The sequence below is a fragment of the Esox lucius genome, chromosome 23 (assembly GCF_011004845.1).
Source record: "Esox lucius isolate fEsoLuc1 chromosome 23, fEsoLuc1.pri, whole genome shotgun sequence".
In the NCBI taxonomy this organism is placed as follows: Eukaryota; Metazoa; Chordata; class Actinopteri; order Esociformes; family Esocidae; genus Esox; species Esox lucius.
In genome coordinates, this window is record NC_047591.1 from 6809872 (window position 1) to 6832070 (window position 22199).

A 22199-nucleotide genomic window follows, 5' to 3' on the forward strand; every position below is an offset into this window, starting at 1 on the left:
GACAGCTTGAACTCTCAAACTGATGTCTTTCTCAACAAGCCGTAGATGCAACAAACACTGCGTGGGAGAGAGGGGGGATGGGAGGGCGAGAGAAGGGCTGTGCTTTTTTCAGCCCATTACCTCATCACGAGTCGGCCCGGTTGTTTGTTTTGCCTTTTCTGTGTTATGCTCCGCCTCACTGGTGGCCTTCTTAACTGAGGTAATATCCATGTTGGTTACTGATAGCACTAATGAACTGGCCTGGAGCCGAGCTGTCTTTTATGAGGAGTTCTGAAGATCCTATAGAGCTGGTAAGAGAGCGTGGAAGGATGATTTGTTGTGAACCTAGCACAGTTTCTAACTCAATTGGTCATTAGCCCGTGATATGTCTTGTGATAGGCACGCACACAATCAAAGGAACATTCTAAATAGGATTTAAACATTACAAGCCTTAACCCTCAATAGCCTGCATAGGACCTTTTCAACACAGCTTTATTAGAGGAGGCTGTCAAGCAACTTGAGGCACTGCTATTTTAGTAGATTGTCAGTAAAGGTCTGCTTCCTTTAGAGGTCAGCTGAACAGCCCTCTGCCAAACCCAACCCCTTCCCCCATTAAATCCAGTGTATAGGGTTGAACAGAAACACATCAACTATCAAGTTGTCATAAACGTTACCAACAGTAGCTACAGGTCTTACCCATTTCTCTCCCCCGGGTCTTACCCATTTCTCTCCCCCGGGTCTTACCCATTTCTCTCCCCCGGGTCTTACCCTTTTCTCTCCTCCTGGGTCTTACCCTTTTCTCTCCTCCTGGGTCTTACCCTTTTCTCTCCTCCTGGGTCTTACCCTTTTCTCTCCTCCTGGGTCTTACCCTTTTCTCTCCTCCTGGGTCTTACCCTTTTCTCTCCTCCTGGGTCTTACCCTTTTCTCTCCTCCTGGGTCTTACCCTTTTCTCTCCTCCTGGGTCTTACCCTTTTCTCTCCTCCTGGGTCTTACCCTTTTCTCTCCTCCTGGGTCTTACCCTTTTCTCTCCTCCTGGGTCTTACCCTTTTCTCTCCTCCTGGGTCTTACCCTTTTCTCTCCTCCTGGGTCTTACCCTTTTCTCTCCTCCTGGGTCTTAGCTGGTCGGTTCAGTTCTGCAGGGATGGCGAGTTCTCCGCGTCTTTTCGCTGCAACACCAGTAAATGAATGGCCAGAAAGGTAACCTAGAAGGAATACAATCGTTGGCTTGCCATTTCCTCCTCCACATACCAATGCCCATGTTGCCAGTCAGGCAGGCCTATTCCCCTTGTCCCTGTAGTATTACTGTAGTATTATTTTAATCCCCACCGCTCAATTTTACCTGTCTCTCCTTGTACAGCCCAACCCACCTTCCCGTTACCCTGAAGTCTTGAACCAGGGTCTATGTTGACCCGACACACTGTTCTCCTCACCTGCAAGTCATAGTTCTCCTTGGCCCAGCTCAGGGCCCTGTCAGTTTAACCAGCTGTCAGTGGTAGAACTGCAAACTCCAGCGTCAGACCTCATCCATCACTAACCACACACCGTAAAGAACTTGGCAGTGTTTGCTGTATGTGCCAGCCTGTTGTTCTCTGTGGCAGTAAAGCAGGGAACAGGTTGACATTAGAGAGAAGCCTGTAGCGTGTCAGGAATGATAACCGCAGGCAACTCTGAATTCCAAAGGTAAATACTAGGCCGTGTGTGTGTGAGACATTGGCTTCTCATACTGTGCTCACACGCGCGCACACCCACACACATACTGTACACAATGTGCCCTTATAAGGTGTCCAGTGCTGCTGTGTCTTGCCTGGACACTGAGTGCTGTAGATTTGTTTTTAGTAGCGAAGAGTGCAGCACTATGCCCATGTAAGAACACACAGCACTGCTTGGACCTTGAGCTCTCACACACACACACGCCTCCATGCCTTTATGACCTGCATCCACTATGGGTGTTATATCTAGGGTGATAAAGGACAGGAAGCTGCAGTCAAGTTCATTTTGAAATGGTCTATAAAACCTCAACAAACTGGCTGCTTTTTAGGTGTTTAAACTGTGTCTTTGTGTGTCCACATGTAGAGGCCACAGCCTTCAACTGCATGTCTCGTCTCGGTGGATCTCGTGAGCAGATTCCAATACTGGGATTACCTCATCTCTCTGGGAGGGCTCCCCGGGTTTGGCATGACTGAATTTTTTTTGAAATTGCAGTGAGGTTATCTAGGCTGCTCATACGTAATTTAAATGTTTGCCCAACAGAGATTGTGATTTGAGATCTCATCCAAATCACGTGGACTAGTTTTTGACCTCCAGGCCAGTTAGACTTTTTTTCATTGCAACCCTCTATGGGCTACAGCAACGAATCGCTGAATATGGATAACGTCGCTATTAAAAAATCGATGGCTACGAATGTCATTATCGATTAGCTTGAGACGGGCATAAAATCAATTTTGAAAGATGGCAGAGACCACACCGGAGGGATGTCGTGTACGACCAAAAACTACAAAAGTTTGATACCACTTTACTTTTAAGAATTCAACGGAAACTGTTTGTTGCTAAATTTACACTGCAGAACTCTCATGGCATGAGGAGCACAACTGTAATGCTTTAGCATTGAAAGAGAACACATTGTAGCCAAAAAACATTGTTTATTTATGGAGTTGATGTATTTTGTCCAGGGCTTGCAAAAAACTTTTCCTAACTGTTCCGGTACCATCCCAAAGTGCAATTTCTGCCATCCCAAACTGAACTTGAAAACTAGAAAAAACTCCCATAATTAGAATATTTGATTTTTTATTTTACATTTTGAAATACCAACATGGGTTTAGGTCATTTGCAACATTAAATAATTTGTTCATTTCTGACACAATTGAGAATACATAAACCAAATTTGTTCTTGAAGCTCAACTTAAACGCCATAATATACCATGGAGATGTTGGTATTCTATTTTACCACTAGCTGCCTGGTTAAACAACACCACAATATACTAAAATGATTTGTTTCCCAGTCACTTCACTTACTCTGCTTCACCCACATTTTCAACCTATAGTAACTAACAATAACGTCAGCCAGTTACCTGATCATAGCTCAAACGTGTCTACCATACACTTGGGTGGCTCGTAAACAGATTTGTGTAGTTCACGTTTGTGAGCTATTTTCAGACTGGTCATTTAGATACATATGGAAGTTTTTAGTCGTATTCCATTTACAAAAACAATGTCATTGTATTACAGTGTGCATTCCTTTCAGGCCAGGTAGATCATACAACCACATTCTGTTGACAGCCACTCCCGAAATATGCAACCTCTGTCTGCAGATGTGCCTGTATGTCCAACATTATAATGACTCTGCATTTACATAACCTAAATTGGCCTAATTACAGAACGCCTAGCCAGGCATAGCTTGCTTTTAAAAGCCCATAACCAAAATCCGACCATAAAAATGTGGATTATTTTCAAGACTTCCCGATTTACCATTTAAACCTGCATTTCTTTCCTATTTGGTTTACAATACGTTTATTGGACTGCCCAAAGGCAGTAAGGCAAAATTCTATAGTTGCATCTTCACTCTTTCAATTTATTTCAATTAGCTAGTCTATATATCCATCTGTCACATGACATCAACGCTTGCATCAAGTGTGCCTTTGAGAAAGGTGGTGTCCCAATGAACAGCCCTTGTAATGTGACTTGTTAATGAACATTTAATCTAAACATGAGTTCATCGGCCTTGTGTTGGAACATGTAAGGAAACACTGGTGAAGGCATTTTGTGTTTTCTGGCCTGTCGTCATGCAATCATTCCAAAGTCTGTGTCAAACCGTCCCAGACACCATTCATTTCGAGCCCTGATTTTGTATATATCTGATTAATCGAAGTAGTAATCAACCAATGAATCAATTATCAAAATAGTTTAGTTGCAGCCCTACAACTTTATACTCAGGAACTTCACTTGACCTGGGACACCGTGATGAGGTCTAACTGAAAAACATCCGGCCCTGGTAGGATAACAGTTGAGATCCCCTGCCCAAGAGGATTTTGCCAAATCAACGGCTACAGTAGTGCTGCTAATTAAGGTCAGGAAAACGGCGTGTAGCCGGCTCAGACCACACGACTGATATGGTGTTCATCACCACTTATTAATCCGCTGATCCAGCAATCTAATACCACCTCCCGGTTTCTGTCTTCCAGGATGTGGAGAAGGAGAGGGAGTTGCGGTCCCATTTCAGCAAAGATGAGATTCGACAGAAAGTGGAGCTTTACAACTTGTCCACAAAGGACCACCTGAAAATGACCCTGGTAAGTCCACCTGACCCCTCCACCGGACTCAAGGCCACCTCAGTTTAGCGTCCCTTTATGACCTAGATGCCCAGTTTGACCCTTCACCCCTGAACTACTGTATGCTGTTTGTGTCCCAAGTTTATTGTCAAGGTCTGTATTGCATGCTAAGATGAAGTGTCTCTGTCTGTCTGTCTGTCTGTGTGTGTGTCTCTGTCTGTCTGTGTCTCCCATCCTAATCCATAACAGACATGAGACACACACACACACACACACACATATATACACACACACACACACACACACACACACTCACGTTTGTTTGCCACGTGTTTCCATTGCCTCTTTCCTATTTTCTCTGTCTGCTGATGATAAGGGGAAGACAGAAGAGCTTTTGTTCTCCTCACCTCCCCTGTGGAGAAGAGGACCAGCTCTGTCTACTCACTCGACTGCAGGCATGGCGGCACAACACTCGTTGCCCTGCTTGGTAAAAGAAAGGAGAATTCAAAGGAAACGTGTCAGCCCAGTGGTTCTCTAGTCACTGACCGGACCGGTTCCATCAACCTACCTACTCTGTCGCATTCTACCACTCAACTACAAGCAAAACATCTTTGCTATTTGTGTTTGAGTGTATTTTTGGTAGTTCCTGCATGATACAATTCGCATGAGTGACAAGTTCCAAATCCAGTGATTAAGTAGGTCTCTAACAAACTGTGTTCCCATAGCACATACAGGCTGTCCGGAGCAAACAGTGCCTTTTTCCAGTGGCAGAGCTTATTCTTTTTAGGGAAAGCAATTTGTGTAAACCTTCAGTGCCTAACTAATTACAACCAATTAGTTAGCAAGATGGTTTCAGACCCTTTAGCCCTGGTGTTGGCTTGACTACAGTTACCAAAGTGAATGCAGTTGATTCAATGCAATTTTAAAGCAATGAAGTAATGACATAGCTAAATGATTGCATAATTCTTGGGACAATAATGGAAGTAGCTGCAGATAGATGGCATGCTGAACTACAAGCCCTGAGTGACCATAATTCCCTGAGAAACGGCACCGTGTCTGGGCCTGTAGGGATCCTCTTCAAGTCATTAGTCATTTGGTTAACTGGTGTGTGACCGGGTCGCTGAGAAGGAACATGCAGGTTGACCCCCTGCCTTTCATCTAAAACATGCAGTTTGGCAGCGTAAATATCTGTCTTCATGGGAAAGTATCTTTGTTTGCGCCCACGCCCATTCGTCTGTGTCCTCTCTTTGTGTGCTCTATCTGTTGGTCTATCACTGCCACACCATCCTCCCTCACTGTCTCTGTAGAAACCTGACTGGAATGGCTCTGACGGGTCCTTGTCAGAACAACCGGCTGACTGTTCATTTTCCGTCCTCTCTTGACCCACACTGTGCCTCGCACACAGACAGTGCTGTCCCCCGGTTGTGCCTTGGGGAGTAATGAGCTTAGAAATGGTCCCAACAATCTGGGATCCATCTGGTGATGGGTCCCCCCCACCCTTCATGGTCCTCTCACCCCTCACAGACAGGACAGAGCTTTCTTCTGCCCTGGGTTTTCCTAACGGCCCCTCCATCTCTCCCTGTAGAACCCCAGTGGCGTGTATACAGGCTTCATCAAGGTCCAGTTGGAGCTCAGGAGACCCATCACCGTACAAGGTGGACGAGGAGGTGGCGGGGGAGGAACGGAGGCCTTCCATCTCCCCCTGGGATCCATTAACACTCTTCATATCAGCTCCATCAACACAGTACAACAGGTGGGTCCCACTGCTGCTTTCAGTATTCAAGGAAATGGCTGTCATTTAGGGATGCTTTTATCGGCCAATTCTGCCCTAGATTCTGTAAGCTAGTTAACGGCAAACATTTGTTGGAAATGTTAGTTTCGTGACCAGTTGAAACCGCTCTGGTCTTTGTTCCACTGTTTTTGACTGCAGCAATTTGCTTTGGTATTCTAACAATGCCCGACACCTCGCCAAGACCTGTTCAGCCCGTTGGTGTTCATAAAGGCTAGTTCCAATTTTGGAATACTAAAACGTTGACACATCATTCAGGGTCAGACATAACTATTTTCATACATTTCATCTACCAGTTTTCTACTAGCAGGGCATATTAATGAGGAAATGATTGGCCATGAGGGTGGGTAATGAATGTCACCCAGATGTCATAACCAGCATTGTTCGAACAACTTGTTTTTGTTTTGCCCAGTCTGTGGTAAAACATTTCTTTAATGGGAGCAAAAATAACGTGTGGGGACTTCCCTGAATAGAAAATTGCTTTTTAGTAGCGAAGTGTTTTGTTTCCAAAAGAATTGACGGAATAAAAACACTGCTGTTTAGTCTGACTGTACCAGTACATGCCCTAACTGAAGACCGTGTCCTAATGTATTCCATGAAGAGGACAGTAGGATTATGTAAGCCATTCTGCCATACAAATATCTTTTCACCTTCATACATTTAGTGTATGTTGAGTTCAGACCTTTATCAGTCTGTTTTAAATTTACAGTGTCCTGCTTCATCTGAAGTTTAACGTGCAGTGTCCCAATTCCAAGTCAGACAGCTCCTTATTATTTTGGACTGAAGAAGTGCAGCTAAGGATTCCATTAAGCTCTGAGTTCAGGACATCTTGTTGCGATCTAGTTATCACCAGAATGAACATCGGCCAGTCCTGCTGCAACAAGTCTTAATCGTTGATGTTTTGTTTTGATCAGGTGATCCAGGCCCTGTTGTGTAAATTCACCGTAGCCGACAACCCTGCAAAATTTGCCCTGTACAAACGCTGCCACAGGGAAGACCAAGGTAAGTGTGTGTAGCACACAAACTGACTACTCATTACTTTTGAAACCACCTTTTCACCTAGACTTTATTCCCCCATTATTCTGAGACATTGTTCCACAACTGTTCCTTATAGTATAGTTGTGAGTAGGTCACGTTTCCTCCACATCCATCTCAGCTGATATATTCACGTGGATTAAATGCACCTTGCAACTGTCAATGTAGTGTTCCCCTGGTAGGATAGAACTCCTGATTTTACATTCCGATATTATCTAATCCAAAATATCTTGGCAGCCACAAATAAAAACCGTCATGGAAAGTCCCCTTATCTAGCTCATCACATCGTGTTATTGCATCTAGAAATTGATTAATTTCATAACAATATGGTTCACAACAGGCAAGGGATGTTTTGGTGCAAAACATTTCTACCTGGGTATGAAAGAGCAATATGTGGTTTAAGAAAGTAGAAAATTAGTATTCATCTTAATGCCTTTCCTTCAGAAGGCTGGATTATATCTACTTTTGTATGTATTGGTTAATGTGCTTAAAAAAATCTACAAAAATGCTAATATTTATTATGCAGTTGTCATTTATCAAAACTTTTTTTTGACCTTTCACTTTATTTATTTTTTGGTTAGTGTAATATAATAACATAACTATACTGTTTTACGTGTGTGGTCCTGGGAAATGAACCCATGTTGTGAGTACTACGTTCTACTGGCTGCAGGTTGTCTGGCTGGCTAGTGGAGATGTGATTGTCCTGTCATGCCGTGGATGCCAGACCCTCTGCTAGATGGATGACCGAGTGGCCCTGTCTGAACATATGTGTTGTGTGTATTCACAACTGTGTGTGTGTGTTGGGTCAGGGTGCTTATTTCTGGATGCTTCGCCCTGAAGTTGCAGAATGCCTCAGGGCTATCCCCACACACATCGTGTTGGACCCCGTGTCTGGAATACCCGGCCATGGGCAGCGAGTGAGCCTGTATATACAGCATGTCCAGTAGCAGCTGTTCTGAATCCTGCAGTAGGTTCAGTGTACTGTCAGTCTGCTCCCACAGAGTGTCGAAAGTAGAGGACTGACCCCGCTCCCTCAGTTTGACTCCACCCAGGCAGAAAAGACCCGTCTCCTTCACCACATGCACCAGATTAGCCCCTCGTAGTGCTTAGGGGCCGGGTGGGGGTAAGGTTGGGGTGGTGCTGGAGCAAGACTTCCAGCAGAGGAGCTGACTGGGCGGTCTGTCACGGTCTTGTTTGATCGTCTCTTCACACGGTTGTGTAATCTGACAGCTCGTCGTTATAATGTAAGGACAAAGACGCCCATGGTGTGACCTACCCATTCAGACGCTAACGTTGGGGTGTGCGCTGGGGGGCGGAGGGTCCTTCTCATTAACTTGATTAAGGGTCGAGCCTCTTAATTGAATGAGATGGTTTGTCTAGACAGGGTCTGTGGTGTAGCTCTGTGGTTTAAATGAAAACGCAGTTCCACTATAAATACCCCCAGAGAGACGCGCCGACACCCAGGGGTAACGTTTTTCTCTCTGGCCCTATTGGGCCAGTTGGTCTGAAGTTTTCTGGCCCAGACTGGGTTTTTACTGGGCCGAACAGAATTTTAAAACCACAATGCATTGTATGTAAATACCAAATCATCAAAGTATTGATTTATACCATAGTTCTGCAGTTGATGTGAGACGAGCTGATACAAGCAACTGTTGTTTACATAAATGATACAACGTACTTCATTTATTTTTTTAAGTTATTTAAAATATTGCTATAAATAATATTAGCATCTTTTCATAAAGATACTTGCATTTGATGCAACATAAAAGCTTGATAAAATAATTATTCTATTTATGGTTACATTAAAATGGCACAATACACATTCAATTCAACAGGTGGGGAAGTCGCATCACTTGGTTTGCAGGCTTCTTGTTTGTCACTGCTAGCAAGTGCTTAGGCAGGCATAGTTAACATGTCACTTACTGTAGACAAGCCGGTGGTTTCTCTCTTTAATACGATACTATTAATTTAAATGTGGACTTTGAGCACTGGCCCATGTCTTTGTCTACTGCCCCGATGTTCGGTCTTACTGGCCCCGGGCCAGCAGGCCATCATTAATGTAGAACCCTGGACACCCCTCGGCACGGAAGTGTCGATGTATCACAAACCTGACCCTAGGTCTGTGCTTACTGTCAGTTATGACGGATCCCATGGCCCTGGGGAGTCTGTGCGTTGCCGCAGCGACATCCCAACCCGTTGCGACAAGGAGTGCTGGTCTCCTAGCAAGAAGGACGTCTCGCGCTAATTACCACCCAGGCCCTAGATGGTCAGCAGCCGTTTCAAGGTCCTGGAGGTTCTGTCCGGCAGCATTCAGCAGGAGAGCTTCCAGGCCAGGCTGAGAGCACTCTGAGGTTTCTCTGAGTGAAGGAACATGAGGGAAGGCTTAAGGCAGTCTGGGGAATGACGTGCTCCAGAGACTTCTGTCTCGCTGGTCTGCGTGTGAGTGACGTAGCCCTCCCCCAGATTCACAAGCTCTTATTAGTGTTTTACAGTGCGTGCCCACACACACACCCCCCCCACACACACACACACACCGCCCTCCTGTAACAGGCCTCACCACATCTGACTCCTACCACAGTGTTTGATGTTCTGTTTGTCTTCTCTAGTGTACATGTGTAAGCTGTCTGAAGGAGAGCATCCACTGTTCCTGCGTCTGCTGGCGGGTCCCAACACCGACTCGCTGGGGTTCGTCCTGAGAGAACAGCAGGCAGGAGAGGTTATGGTACGTCGCATTACCATTTTGCTATCCTTGTGGGGTCTGTTATTTAACCCTGTTTTCCCTAACCCCAAAAAGGGAAACCTAATTCTAACCCCAGTTGTTAGTTTAGTTGTACAGCTAACCTCAGTCTGAAAATGTTTTCCTCATGGGAACTGGCAAAATGTCCCCACAAGGTTATTTTCCTAGTTTCTAGTATCTCAGGGATTTTTTGCTCCCCACTTGGACAGTAAAGCTAGAACACACGCACTCAGAACTGAGACCAGACAGACAACTCAAAGCTGAAATAACATGAACTTATACAAGGTTTATGAACCAGTATCTGTCTTACCCCTTCCAGTGGGAGGCTTTCTCCATCACAGAGTTGACTAACTTCCTGAGGATGCTGGAGAAAGAGGAGATGGAGCGGGTGTGTTCCGTGAGGCGTCGCTACGACAACTACAGAGTGAAACTTCAGGAGGCCATGAGGGAAGCCGGAGGTCCAGGGTAACACTGCAACAGCTATGGAGGAGAGGGGGAGAAGGACCTGGGAGGCTCGGAAGCCAGTCTGAGGCACACTGGTCTGCCCAGACAGCCTATTGGACAGCTGGGAGAAACTGCTACATTGAACCCGTGGAACTGGACCTTGTGCGCAATACCGTTGGTGGACACTAGAGGGCTGCGGTTCACTTAGCCTGGACTTCACTAAACATTGAGGAGCTCAACGTTTGTACTGAGGCCTGTCCAGTCCTGTTCACTGTCCCCCCTCCCTCTATAGTAACTGCAAATTCTGTAGTGGCGTTTTATTCTTTTAGAATGACTATTTTGAACATGTGAATGATTCAGACCCAAAGCGTATATGAATCAATTTATTTTTGACTTTATTTAATTTGGTGAATGCAATGGTTTGTACATATCTTGCCTATTCTTTTTAATTTATGTGAGCAAAGCTTTAATCCGCTGTAATCTTTGCTGGTTTTACTGTGGCGGCATCAGAGTGGTTGTACAGACTCACTGGACTTAACGCACTGATGACTAAATGGCAACAGAACGGCTGGCCTGGCATATCGTGAAGACGCATTAGAAGTACTGAGGTGGACTAAATGTAACAGAAACTGTAACAACAGAAGCTGCAATCGGAGATGCAGACCACAGGATTTGAGTGGTGTTCTTCAACTGAAGGTTGTGATGGTTTTGAAAAGAGAAACACAATTGGTGCAGTTTTTCTACGGTCACAAGCTGTTAGCGTTTAGGGCATGCGGTGGCTCAGCTTGGAACCAGACCGACTGCGAGTGGAGTTTGAGCTGAGAGCTCCCCTCTGACCTCTCGACAGAGACCAATCATGTCCGAGGAGGGGCTAAGGCTGTGAGAACTGGATGATTTCAGGAAGTTGACTAATGGTTTTTGAGGAAGTAGAAAAGAGATGTCAGAGAGTGAGGAAAGAGTTGTAATTAACGTAAAGGTTTTTTTGCAGTTCTATGTTGACAGAGACACTGTCCAAACCAAGGTCTAGTTCAGTGCCCAGTATAAACATGGTCTTTATGCCAGTGCCAGACCTGTGGCCACGCTTAGCATCTGTAGTGTAGGACAATGGATATACAGTTCCTGGTCGAATGCTATTCAGTTAACTTGGCTACATTAGTCCTTATCTGCTGTAAATCAGCCTTGCTTTGCACCGAGTCTGTGTGAACTCCATGTGACCCCTGGAGCAGAGCTGACATGCCTCATGCTCTCTACCAAGGACACATGGATATGCTAGCTGTCCAAATGGGACGAGTCTGTTACTATGAAGGTGAATTCAGACGACCATGGGTTCTGTCACCTAGACTCCTTCAGGAGGTAGACTGGGGTTCTGTTCTTGGGACAGACCGCACTGTGGCAGACAATCAACCGCGTAGACGTAAACTAGTGATTACATTTGGGCCATCTTCCCTCTGCGGTCTCAGAACACTGAGCACAAACACAGGAAATGGACGAGTTTCGTAGCCTTGTTTATTTGCTAGTACTAAATGACGTGTTTTCCTCTGATGGTACTGCATTAGTTGCCACGTTTATCGTTGTAGGAAACTAGTGGGGTGGTTATACAGCCCCACCTTGTGGATAAATGCTGTCTGCATTCTCCACCAGTCTCCCCTTTTTAATAACTGTTGACCGAAAGCCTGTCGGCAATATGATATACTTTTGCTATCTGTTTTCCTGTTTAATAACCAAAGATATTATAAAATGTGTAGATTTATTTTAGGTTTTGCCTGGTGCAAGCTACTAAAGGATTCATAATAAATGAGGAAAAATGATAGATGGAATTTATAGGGGTTGCACACTCAGAACTTAATTTATGTTTAAACACTGGGTTAATATAATTAAATATGCTAAAATAATCTATTACATTTTATCTAAAAGCCATATTTTTTGTTTTTTTGTTGCATGGCCTGCTAAATGGTGTGGCAAAGTGCTGTTCTATTAACCGACACCAGGGGCTCTGTGTTAGCCTGAGGTCAGCACAGCTCAGGACTGGGCCTTTGAATCTGAACAGGCCCTGTATCCTCTCTTTCTGAGCGCTAATCTAGGATCTGTTCTGCCTTTTGCATCATCATGAACATGTTTATTTGGACTGATCCTTGATCTGCACTGCAGAAAGACACATACTGTGTGAATATGGTCACTGTAAATATCTACAGAGCTTTGATCTTAATATCTACTGAAGCCTTTGGGCACTTAACCTTTTAATTCAGGGATTTGTCTTTTCCATTAACCAGATGCCTACATTACAAATTACAGTTCTACACTTGTTTCATAATTAGGCTTCAAACAAAGCATGTTTGACTTTGCTGAAAGTAGTGTTTTGGAAAATTGTATGGCTACAAGCTTCTGTATGGTGATTTTTAGACTGTGAAAGTTGGTTTATCTTAAGCTGTAGCATGTTTTTGACAGCGCTGTCTGGTTGGTTTATTTTGTAAGTCTGGCTAGTAGGAATAGGACTGCTAAAGTAACCCATATACAGTAAATATCTATAAAGCATGCATTGTGTACGCTAATGCATATAGGCCAACCGTGTGGCTGGTGTGGAACCATATTGGCCAGTACTGCTGGAACATCAGCTAGATCACTAACTGGTGTTTGCCAAATCATTGGCCCTCCTCTCTCTAGCTATGCTGTTCACACCTGTACTGTACTGGGCTCCTATGCTGCCGTACTGTGGCTGGAGAGTAAGCTCTCTACCTGGAATTGTTCTGGGTTCTGCTGACACAGTTTTAGTGATGGTTCAGTCTCCAGATATGGATCACAAAGCATCTGTAGGTTCAGGAGGAAACAGGTTGAAACCGACATGTTATTATGAAGAAAATGTTATTCTATTTATATTGTTGATGATGCAGGTTTATTTTTGTAGGTAACCTTTTCTTTTTGCATTGTTGCCAAATGTGGCCTTTACTTTGAAGGCCAGAGTTCATCAATTAAAGTTGAAATTGTACAAAAAAATACCCAATTGTTTTGTCATGAATTGTAGCCTACTATTAGAGACGAAAATACTAAAAAAAATGTGCATAATGAGACGTAGATAAGAATATAACTTAATAGAGAAAAAGCATCCAATATTTAGATGCCTAGTAAATGTAAACCAATTAAATAACTGGCCATTTGAAGGTGAACAATGTGATGTAATATTCAGTAAAAGGCTAGAGGAGCTCCAACAAATTGAACAAAAGCTATGACTCAAATTGAAAAAAGGCTTTGAAGCCAAAGCCAAGGATTCAATGGAAAGGTCTATCTCTTAGGTCTTCAACCCTTTCCTGGGGACCCCCAGCCATTCCATCTATTAGATGTATCCCAGAGCTAGCACACATGAATCAACTGATCAACTAATTAACAAGCCCTTACCTGTTGAATCAGGTGAGCTAGTTCAGGGCTAAAACTAAACTGAGATGGCTGGGGGGTCCCCAGGAGAGGGTTAAAGACCTAAGAGATGGACCATGGTCTATCTGATGCAGTTAGAATGTTTGGTGTAGGTCTACCTGACGCTGAAGTAACAAATGATCGAAGATGAACATTTATATTAGTTTGTCACTGACCAGTATATTTTTTTCCAGCTCTAAATCTTCGAGTGTGGCACACCTGAACTGCCCCTGTAGCCTTTGATCACTCACTACCTTCTCAAGTTTCCTGGAGACCCAATGTAGGTGAGGCTTGATCTCTAATGACGTTGAACCGCCTGTAGGAAGGAGTTGAGACCTAGCGTGTGGCTCACTCCCTCACTGTAAGCGTTCTCAAGGTTTGCTCCTAGGCTCTCGAACCCTCTCCCCAAAATCATCTGAGACTATCCCCATCTTCCAGCAACGCCTCAAGACTCAAATCGCCTAGCCAAATCCCATTCTCTCAATCTTCATTGTTTTCTCATAGTATTTCTTTTGTTTCTATTTTTCTGTTCCCTGTCACTTTTCTGTCTTTGGGTCCCTGAAAAGCGCTTTATAAATATAATGTATTCTTATGAAGAATCTGATCATAGCCTACAGGAAAGGGTGAGAATGCCCCTGTCCACATCACCAATACACAACCAAGACGCACACACGCGTACACGACATGCGTGATATGTGGTACTGGCACCTCTAGTCTAAACAACAGGATCCTGATGATCTAACTGGTGTTTGCCAAATCATTGGCCCTCCTCTCTCTAGCTATGCTGTTCACACCAGATCGAAGATCTAACATTAAATTATTTACCCATCCAATTTTCTTGTTTTTGGCATTAAGTAAACATCCATAGAGCCTCAGTATTGTGCATTGCGCACCCCCCACTCTTCTGTCAATACTTTATCACAATAAAAACCATCATTGAAATGTATAAGGCAATATAGTTATTCTAGTCTGTGAAAAATAACAGACAAGAATACCATTGGAACGGACATTAAACAAAATGTAGACTAGAATGTTAACTATATTACCTTATATATTTCAATGATGGCTTTTATTTTATAAAAAGAAAATCCGAGTTAGCACTGCTAGCATAATATACTGCTGCTAGAAGAACGGTAATGAAGCCTAGAATGGCCATCACAACCCTGCCTAGCGCCAGCCCCAACAGATGCAGCTTCAGGCTCATCAACCCTATCTGCACTTCCCCATACCCCTGAACCTAGTGATGGCCAAACGAGGCTTCATTAGCGTTATTTTAGCAGCAGGATATTATGCTAGCAGCACTGTTTCTTTATCACAACAAAAGCCATCATTGAAATGTATAAGGCCATAGTCTGTAAAAAAGAACAACATTGGAACGGACATTAAACATAAAATGACAGACTAGGTTGTTGACTATATTGCCTTATATATTTCAATGATGGCTTTTATTGAGAAAAATAAAATCTGAGTTAGCGCTGCTAGCATAATATCCTGCAGCTAGAAGAACGGAAAGCCTAAAAAATGGCCATCACTACCTGAACCTACTCCCAATTGAGGTGAGCAGCATAGTGCTGAATGTCATGTCAGTTGCAAAATGATTACATCCTTCTCAATAAGAACATTGCATATCATTCTATAGATGATAATGTTCATTTAATTGAAGAGGTTAATGTATATTTAAGTTATTTATTTTAAGTTATTCATTAATGTTGACATTTTTCTAGTCAAGACTAAAACATATAGACTGTAAAAGATGGCCTTAAGCATATTTCTTATAGAGGGTATCAGTTCACTTATAAGAGCTGACGGTGCCTTCGGCTTTGGTGGTAGCATGCTGGCAACAGCTCCTTGACTCGTTTGCATGCTAATATAAATAAGACTTCCACAGGAATCCGCCTAGTTACGAATAATACAATGTATGGTGTTTATTCCGTTTGCTTTACAGTTTTAACAGAGTACGTTAAAGAAATCTTAGATAAAGTAAAGTAATTCCTACATATAACTCATGCAAATGGTAAGAAAACTGTGTTGATCTGCGGTCGAAAACCCCGGACACCCACGTCTTTACAGCAGAACACACCCCTGTCAAGGTAAATCGCCACCTGTCTTAAAGTGACGGAAATCATATATATGTATATTAAAATACACATTGGTACCTGGTATGGAGCTGGAATGCATTTATGTGTTGTGTAATGTTTTCATCAAAACCAAAGTCAAAAACACCAACAACAAAACACAGTTCTAAGTGAAACAATACTTTCCTAAGTGAAGGAATTATAAATCAATAGGCTGTCATATATTTTATAAACTCTTATGGCGCTTACTTAACTAAATTGGAATCGTCAATATTACGAAGGGACAATAGAGGGCGATGACCTGGGATGCGATCTGCCACCCTAATCCCAAAGAGCTGAAAGTAGCCAAAGCGAGACAAACAAGGAAAAACACCAACCAATGAAAAACAAATATAGTTTGGGTCTTTGGGTTTCAGAATTACCAAGTTAAATAACAGTTTTAACGCTTCAAATACGTTTATTGACCAACAGCCAGTACTGGAATACGAACGACATATAATTATATGTTTTTGTATGTGGTTACCATATATAATATACAACAGTCGTTACACTTGTAATGCATGTGTCAAAGGTGCCTGCTATATTACGTAGGACTGTAGTGCTGACCAAAAAACGACCGAAAAAGTAGCTGGTGAATGTAAACGTTCTCCCTAAAATAAGGGACTAATGAGGTTCTGGACATCGACTGTTAGCTGGGAAAGCTGGCCAGAGAAAAGCTAGATGGTCGAAGCAAACGATGTACTTACCAAAACAATGGAATTATTGAGAATCCAGACTTCAGGATGACATTCACTGTATTCAAGGTAAGACATACATTAACATGTTTTACTTAAATAGCTAAATTAGCCAATTAAATGGGATGTATTGTTTGAAGTCGGGGTATTTGAGTGAATGTTTGTCTGCACAGGGGTTGGATCTGTGCAGGCCTCTTTATAGCTCTGTCTGTGTGAGGCTCCAGTTTTATGGGTGGATGTGTTTAGGGGGGTAGGAGGGTATTGCGGGGTGAAGCTCATCTGTAGTTGGTTCGAGTGAGTTTTGATTGGGCTGGATTTGGGAGGTCGTGTGGTTGAAGGTACTCTTTTCTGGGCAGGGGGGTGTCCGGGTGTTGGTCTGCGGGAGTGTGGGGTTGGTTTTGGTGGCTTGGGGGTTGCTCTGCTGGTCCTGTGAGATGAAGTGGACTGACGTCCTAAGGCCACATCGTTCAATGTCTTGGTGAAGGGGGAGACCATCTCTTTGTACATGTTCAAAGAGGCAGTCCAGGTTTAGGGTAGGATGGTGGGCCGGGTGTTGGTAACGGATGGTGGTTGGCTGGAAGTCTGTTCTCAGTAGGAGAGTGGACAACACTATTTTTTTGTTGGGGAAGGTGAAAGGGGCTTTTTCTATCAGCCTCCTTAGCGATGTGGCCACTCTTGTTGGGACCGCAGGTCATGGGCCCCAGTGTGTATTATAATGTGGTGATCTCAGCTGGACCCACTAAGGAGCTCCATTGCATCTTTTTGTTGTTTTGATCAGGGAATTGTTTTTCTTGAATAAATGTACAATTTGAATCCATCAGCAGGATGGTGTCAACCAGTCTATCCTCAGGCCTGGAGGGAGTGGAGTGGGGGCTGGTAGATTTTGGTGCTGGTGTCAAGTGGGGCCTGAGTAGTGTTGGTGTAAATATGTTTGGGGTGTTGTCCAACTGGAGCTTTATTGCACATCCTTCCCTCTGTCTGTCCTGCAGTTGTTGTTTATGTCTGGTCACCTCTGTCTTACAGTTCTCAATGTGTCTTTGTAGCTCTCACCTCTACTGTGAGCTCAGTCAGTTCTCTCTTATGTTTTTCTTTCTTGCTGTTGTATATTAATCAATTGTGCTGTGGGGTCACAGTCATCTTGGACCGTGTTTGTCTTCTGTCAGGTTTCCGGCTGTGGTACGTTCACCTTCTTTCTGAGCAGTACCTGCCCTACATCCATCAGGGCAAAAAAAATGTTTTGTTGATGGTGATGTTGTGTAGTGCAGTGAGTGAGTGCTAGGGTAAAAACAAAAACGTGCACCCCTGGGGGTCCCCAGGACCAGGATTGGGAAACACTGGGTTAACCCATCCTCATTGCAACGGGTCACTAATTGCGTTGCTGTGATTGCACATTGTGATATTTCACCTGACAAATAGGGGATTTTCTCAATGTTTGATCATCTTCAAACTCTTTGTGTGTGCGCGATCTTAGGAAAACATGTGGCTCTAATGTTTGTACATTTGGCAGGAGGTCTTTTACCACCTAATTTGGTGGGCAGATATTCAGTCTTCTCTTATGAGTCTGGTCTGCCTGTAACAGCCTCTCTCAATAGCAAAGCCATGCTCACTTAGTTTGTACTTAGTCCCGTTTATTTGGGGGGGGGGGGGGGGTTAGGTTGTGTGTGATCGGGGTGGTCGATGGGGGTTTCTTAGTGACAAAGATGTCTTATTAAAATGAAGAAATAATCACAATCGGTGTCTCAGTCAAACTCTCTCCCTCTCTCTGTTGCAGGGAGGAGGTGATGTCTCTTAGACATAGCTGTTGATTTGGTTTCTTTCTATTCCATCGACTAGGTTGGTTTCAGCTCATTTTTCTAAATCTTTCTCCAGCAGATCCGAAAAAGATCACTTCGTGTCTTGTTTCTGTGAAACACGTTGTCTCTTAATCACCTCGTAGGCAGGTGTTTAAAATTAGACATGGATGGTGTGTATGTGGGCTTTGCTAACACAGTCTGCTGTGTTAGCAAAGCCCACAAATTGCTTACTGATGCTCCCCCTCTCTTGCTCTCTCGCACTTTCCTCTTCCCCTCTCCACCCCTCCCCTTTTTGTCCTGTTTGACTACGGGTTGGAACTGTTTGTTAAATGTAGTGGCCCCTCAAGTGGAGCTTTGCACCTCCCAGGCTCAGTCTGATCATGTAGTGACCTTGGGACGGGTCTGACTAGGCGTGTGTTTGCAGCACGCTGCAGTGATGCTTGCGTTTGAGTTAGAACGTCCGCTTTCTCAGATTTGTGTCATTAGCACAGTGACCCCTAGTGGCTACAGTCATTGTTACTGCATGATGTGATGCCACTTGAGCCGTCCTCCCTTTTCATTGAGCTACTCTTAGAACCTAAGGTATGGTGTGCTAGTCGTTGTTGCCCCCCTTGTCAAAAAAGTTAACATGTTTCTTATTAATATATCATATAACGTACTCTAGTCAGCAGTTTTAACAACTTATACCCAATAAAGGACAATGTGAGAATGAAAAATGAACATACACTGACACAATTTCTTACTCCGATTAAATTGTGTGCTACATCGATTTGCAAAGAGCTAGCCCACATTCGTCAAGACTGTCTCCAATATGGATACATTGACAACGAGAAACAAGTGCCATGAAACATATTTTTCTTTCATTACATTTTTGCAAAAATAAATTGGGTCGTGCTGAGACAACCTGGTTTAATTTGACTCCAGAGTCAAAACCAGTAGAGAACCAGTGATGTTGAGACCATAGGCACCTGTTCCAGAAGCAACAAACATGTTGACCAGTGGATTCTTGTGTGTGTTCCAGGTTAGCAACACCCCAGAGTCAGGAGGACCTCCCACCCCTTCAGCAGGCATCGCTGGAGCTCTGATGGAAGTGATGCAGAAGAGGAGCAAAGCCATCCACTCTTCAGGTAAACACACACACACACACACACACACTTAATTAAAAGGTTGCTTTCATATTAATATATTTTTTATGATTATTTTGTGTCCACCCCAGATGATGATGATGATGATGACTTTGAGGATGATGATGAGTGGGATGACTAATGACCCCCAGCCCCTGTCTCTTGGATGATTTGACAACACTTAATTGTTCTTAAATTGTCTTTCAAAATCATATTTGAATTATTATGTTTGTTGCTTCATGATGTATATTGTTGCTTCATGATGTATATTTTTGTTGCCTTTATGCTTTTTTCCATTAATCTGTGCAATATGTAATTTAATCTGTAAAGGTTTTTATCATATTTCTGTAAGTTTTTCTTTTCTCTGTTGTGGGTTATCTAGTTTTTCTTGATGTATAGTTTTTTTTTGTAAGAGGGGGGTACAATGATTAGAACAAAGAAACACTATTTTCATTCCGTTACTTCTCATACATAGTTATTTTTACTTATTTACTTAAGGAATCAGCTCTTTTGGAATATCTAGCCCCACTCGTCGTCAGTTGTAAATATACAGATTTTGAGTGTTTTTGCATAAAATCAAAAAGACTCACTAAGTTAATACAGAGCAGTAGGGATCTGCATAATTTTGCATTAAATTACCAGATATCACTTAAATGATCCAAAGATGACAACCCTTACCCTGTCTTTATAGTCCCACTGTGAACTACAACAGTTATTACAGAAACATGTTGGTTTTGGCTTCCCCTTGGGTTTGAACTCACAACGATTGGAGTCAAAGTTGGTAGTTTTTACACTTAGCCATCAACTTCAGCCATAATACCTTCACACACCACTTGTCTATACATAACAGTGTGTATATCATGTAAATTCTTAGGGAATAGAGTGACTCTATCTGGGCAGAAGAACCACAGTGGTTTCATGGCTAAAGATGCAGGCTTTGGCTCCAATGGTTGTGAGTTCAAATCCAAGGGGAGACTTGCAAAACCTGCAGATTGGATTTGAAGTCTGTACCTTTACCTGTGAGACTGCTTTGGATGCTCTATTGAAAATGTGCCAGTCTTTAGAAAAGTACATGTGATATGTGTGCACTGTTATCTATAGATAGACAACTGGGCAAAAACTGCAGCCTCTGAGTCCAATGGTTTTGAGTTTGAATCCAATGTGGGGTGGTTGGTTTACTGTCTTGGTGACTGAGGTGGTTGGCATGGCAGCTGGCCAACACCTTCCTGCTGTCTTGGCTGACATGCACCCCCAGGGGGATGGGTGTTGGTGGGTGGGTGGCCTACTGTCTTGGCTGACCATGTGTGAGGGTGGCTTCCCACTGTCTTCCTGGTGCTGGCAGCCAGATGGTGTTGGGCAGGTGGTCCAGGTGTCTTGCCAGCACACTCCCACTGTCTTGACTGCCTCACCTACAACATCAGGCACCAAGACAGTAGCCAGCTGGCAAGTCAATTGCCAACCACCCCACATTGGATTTGAACTCTCAACCATTTGGACTTAGAGTCTGCAGTTTTCACACCAAGCCACCAACTTCAGCCTCAATTGTCTGACACACCAGTGTTCTATTTATACATAACAGTGCACAACATTGCCCCTAGTGGTCATATCACATATCAATTCTTATCACATGTACATTTTTAAAGACAGGCACAGTTTCAGTAGAGCATCCAAGGTGGTCTCATGGGTAAAGCTGCAGAGTTCAACTCCAGTAGTTCAAATCTGTGCAGAATTTTGCAAGTGAGTCAAGGCAAGTCATTTCATAGAAAATTATTTGTCTCACCTTGGATTTGAACTCACAGCCACTGGAGTCAAAGCCTGCATCTTTACCCATTAGACCACTGTCCAGATAGTGTCACTCTATTCCTTAAGAATATGCATGTGATACACGCACTGTTATGTATAAACAGATGGGTGGTGTGTGACTGTATCACGGCTTAAGTTGGTGGCGGATTGTAAAAACTACAGACTTTGACTCCAATGGCTGTGAGGTCAAATCCAAGGTGAGGCGGTCTGACTGTTACCGATGCACTGTATGTTCTGACATGTTTCTATCAGTTACAGCATTATCTTTTTCAGCAATTTGAGCTACAGTAGCTCGTCAGTTGGATCGGACCACACAGGCCATCCTTCGCTCCCCACTTGCACATCCATGACCCTGTCGCCGGTTCACTGCTTTTCCTTCCTTGGACCACTTTTGATAGGTTCTGACCACTGCAGACCGGGAACGCCCAACAAGGGCTGCAGTTTTGGAGATGCTCTGACCTAGTCGTCTAGTCATCAAAATTTGGTACAATGTCACTCAGATCCATACGCTTGCCCATTTTTCCTGCTTCTAACACATCAACTTTGAGGACAGAATGTTCACTTGCTGCCTAATATATCCCATCCATTGACAGGTGCCATGATAACGAGATTATCAGTGTTATTCAATTCACCTGTCAGTGGTCATAATGTTATGGCTGATCAGTGTATACTGCTCTATATTTGCTTAGTGAGTCACCTCTTTTTGATTTCCCTCAAATCACTGATCACCCCCCCACCAGATTGTAGCCTTTTGGTATCTATTTTTATTTGAAGAAGCTAAGCAATGACCAAGAACTTCCTGGAAGGTTTGCGGCCCAGCTGACTTCCACACAACAACACTGGCTATAAAGGAGGGAGGCTGCTGATGCAGAGAAGGCAGAGGAGACGTTTCAACAGGAGACTTCAGCGGCCATGTCATGTCCACACCAGGACGTTAACCTAGAGAAGGCAGAGGAGACGTTTCAACAGGAGACTTCAGCGGCCATGTCAAGTCCACACCTGGATGTTAACCTAGA

The 22199-nt window shown here is 43.6% G+C and overlaps 1 protein-coding gene and 1 long non-coding RNA gene across 4 annotated transcripts in view; both read left to right on the top strand.

The window, feature by feature from the left end:
- The window catches only part of rassf3 (Ras association domain family member 3), a 44013-nt gene extending 30771 nt beyond the window's left edge, over nucleotides 1-13242 (top strand). For 2 of the 3 annotated variants that reach the window (XM_010903610.4, XM_020042968.2), the window contains exons 3-7: nucleotides 4158-4265; nucleotides 5830-5997; nucleotides 6948-7035; nucleotides 9675-9790; nucleotides 10125-13242. In XM_010903610.4, coding sequence (XP_010901912.2) covers nucleotides 4158-4265; nucleotides 5830-5997; nucleotides 6948-7035; nucleotides 9675-9790; nucleotides 10125-10274 — 630 coding nt within the window. In that variant the 3' untranslated portion in view covers nucleotides 10275-13242. The remainder of the gene's footprint in view (nucleotides 1-4157; nucleotides 4266-5829; nucleotides 5998-6947; nucleotides 7036-9674; nucleotides 9791-10124) is intronic. The other variant, XM_010903612.4, reaches the window with a different exon arrangement.
- A 2828-nt stretch (nucleotides 13243-16070) lies between these two features.
- Nucleotides 16071-21078, top strand: LOC117593792. Its single transcript, XR_004575244.1, has 3 exons — nucleotides 16071-16532; nucleotides 19278-19383; nucleotides 19473-21078. It is a non-coding gene; the product is annotated as an uncharacterized LOC117593792 (long non-coding RNA).
- Nucleotides 21079-22199: the final 1121 nt, after the last annotated feature.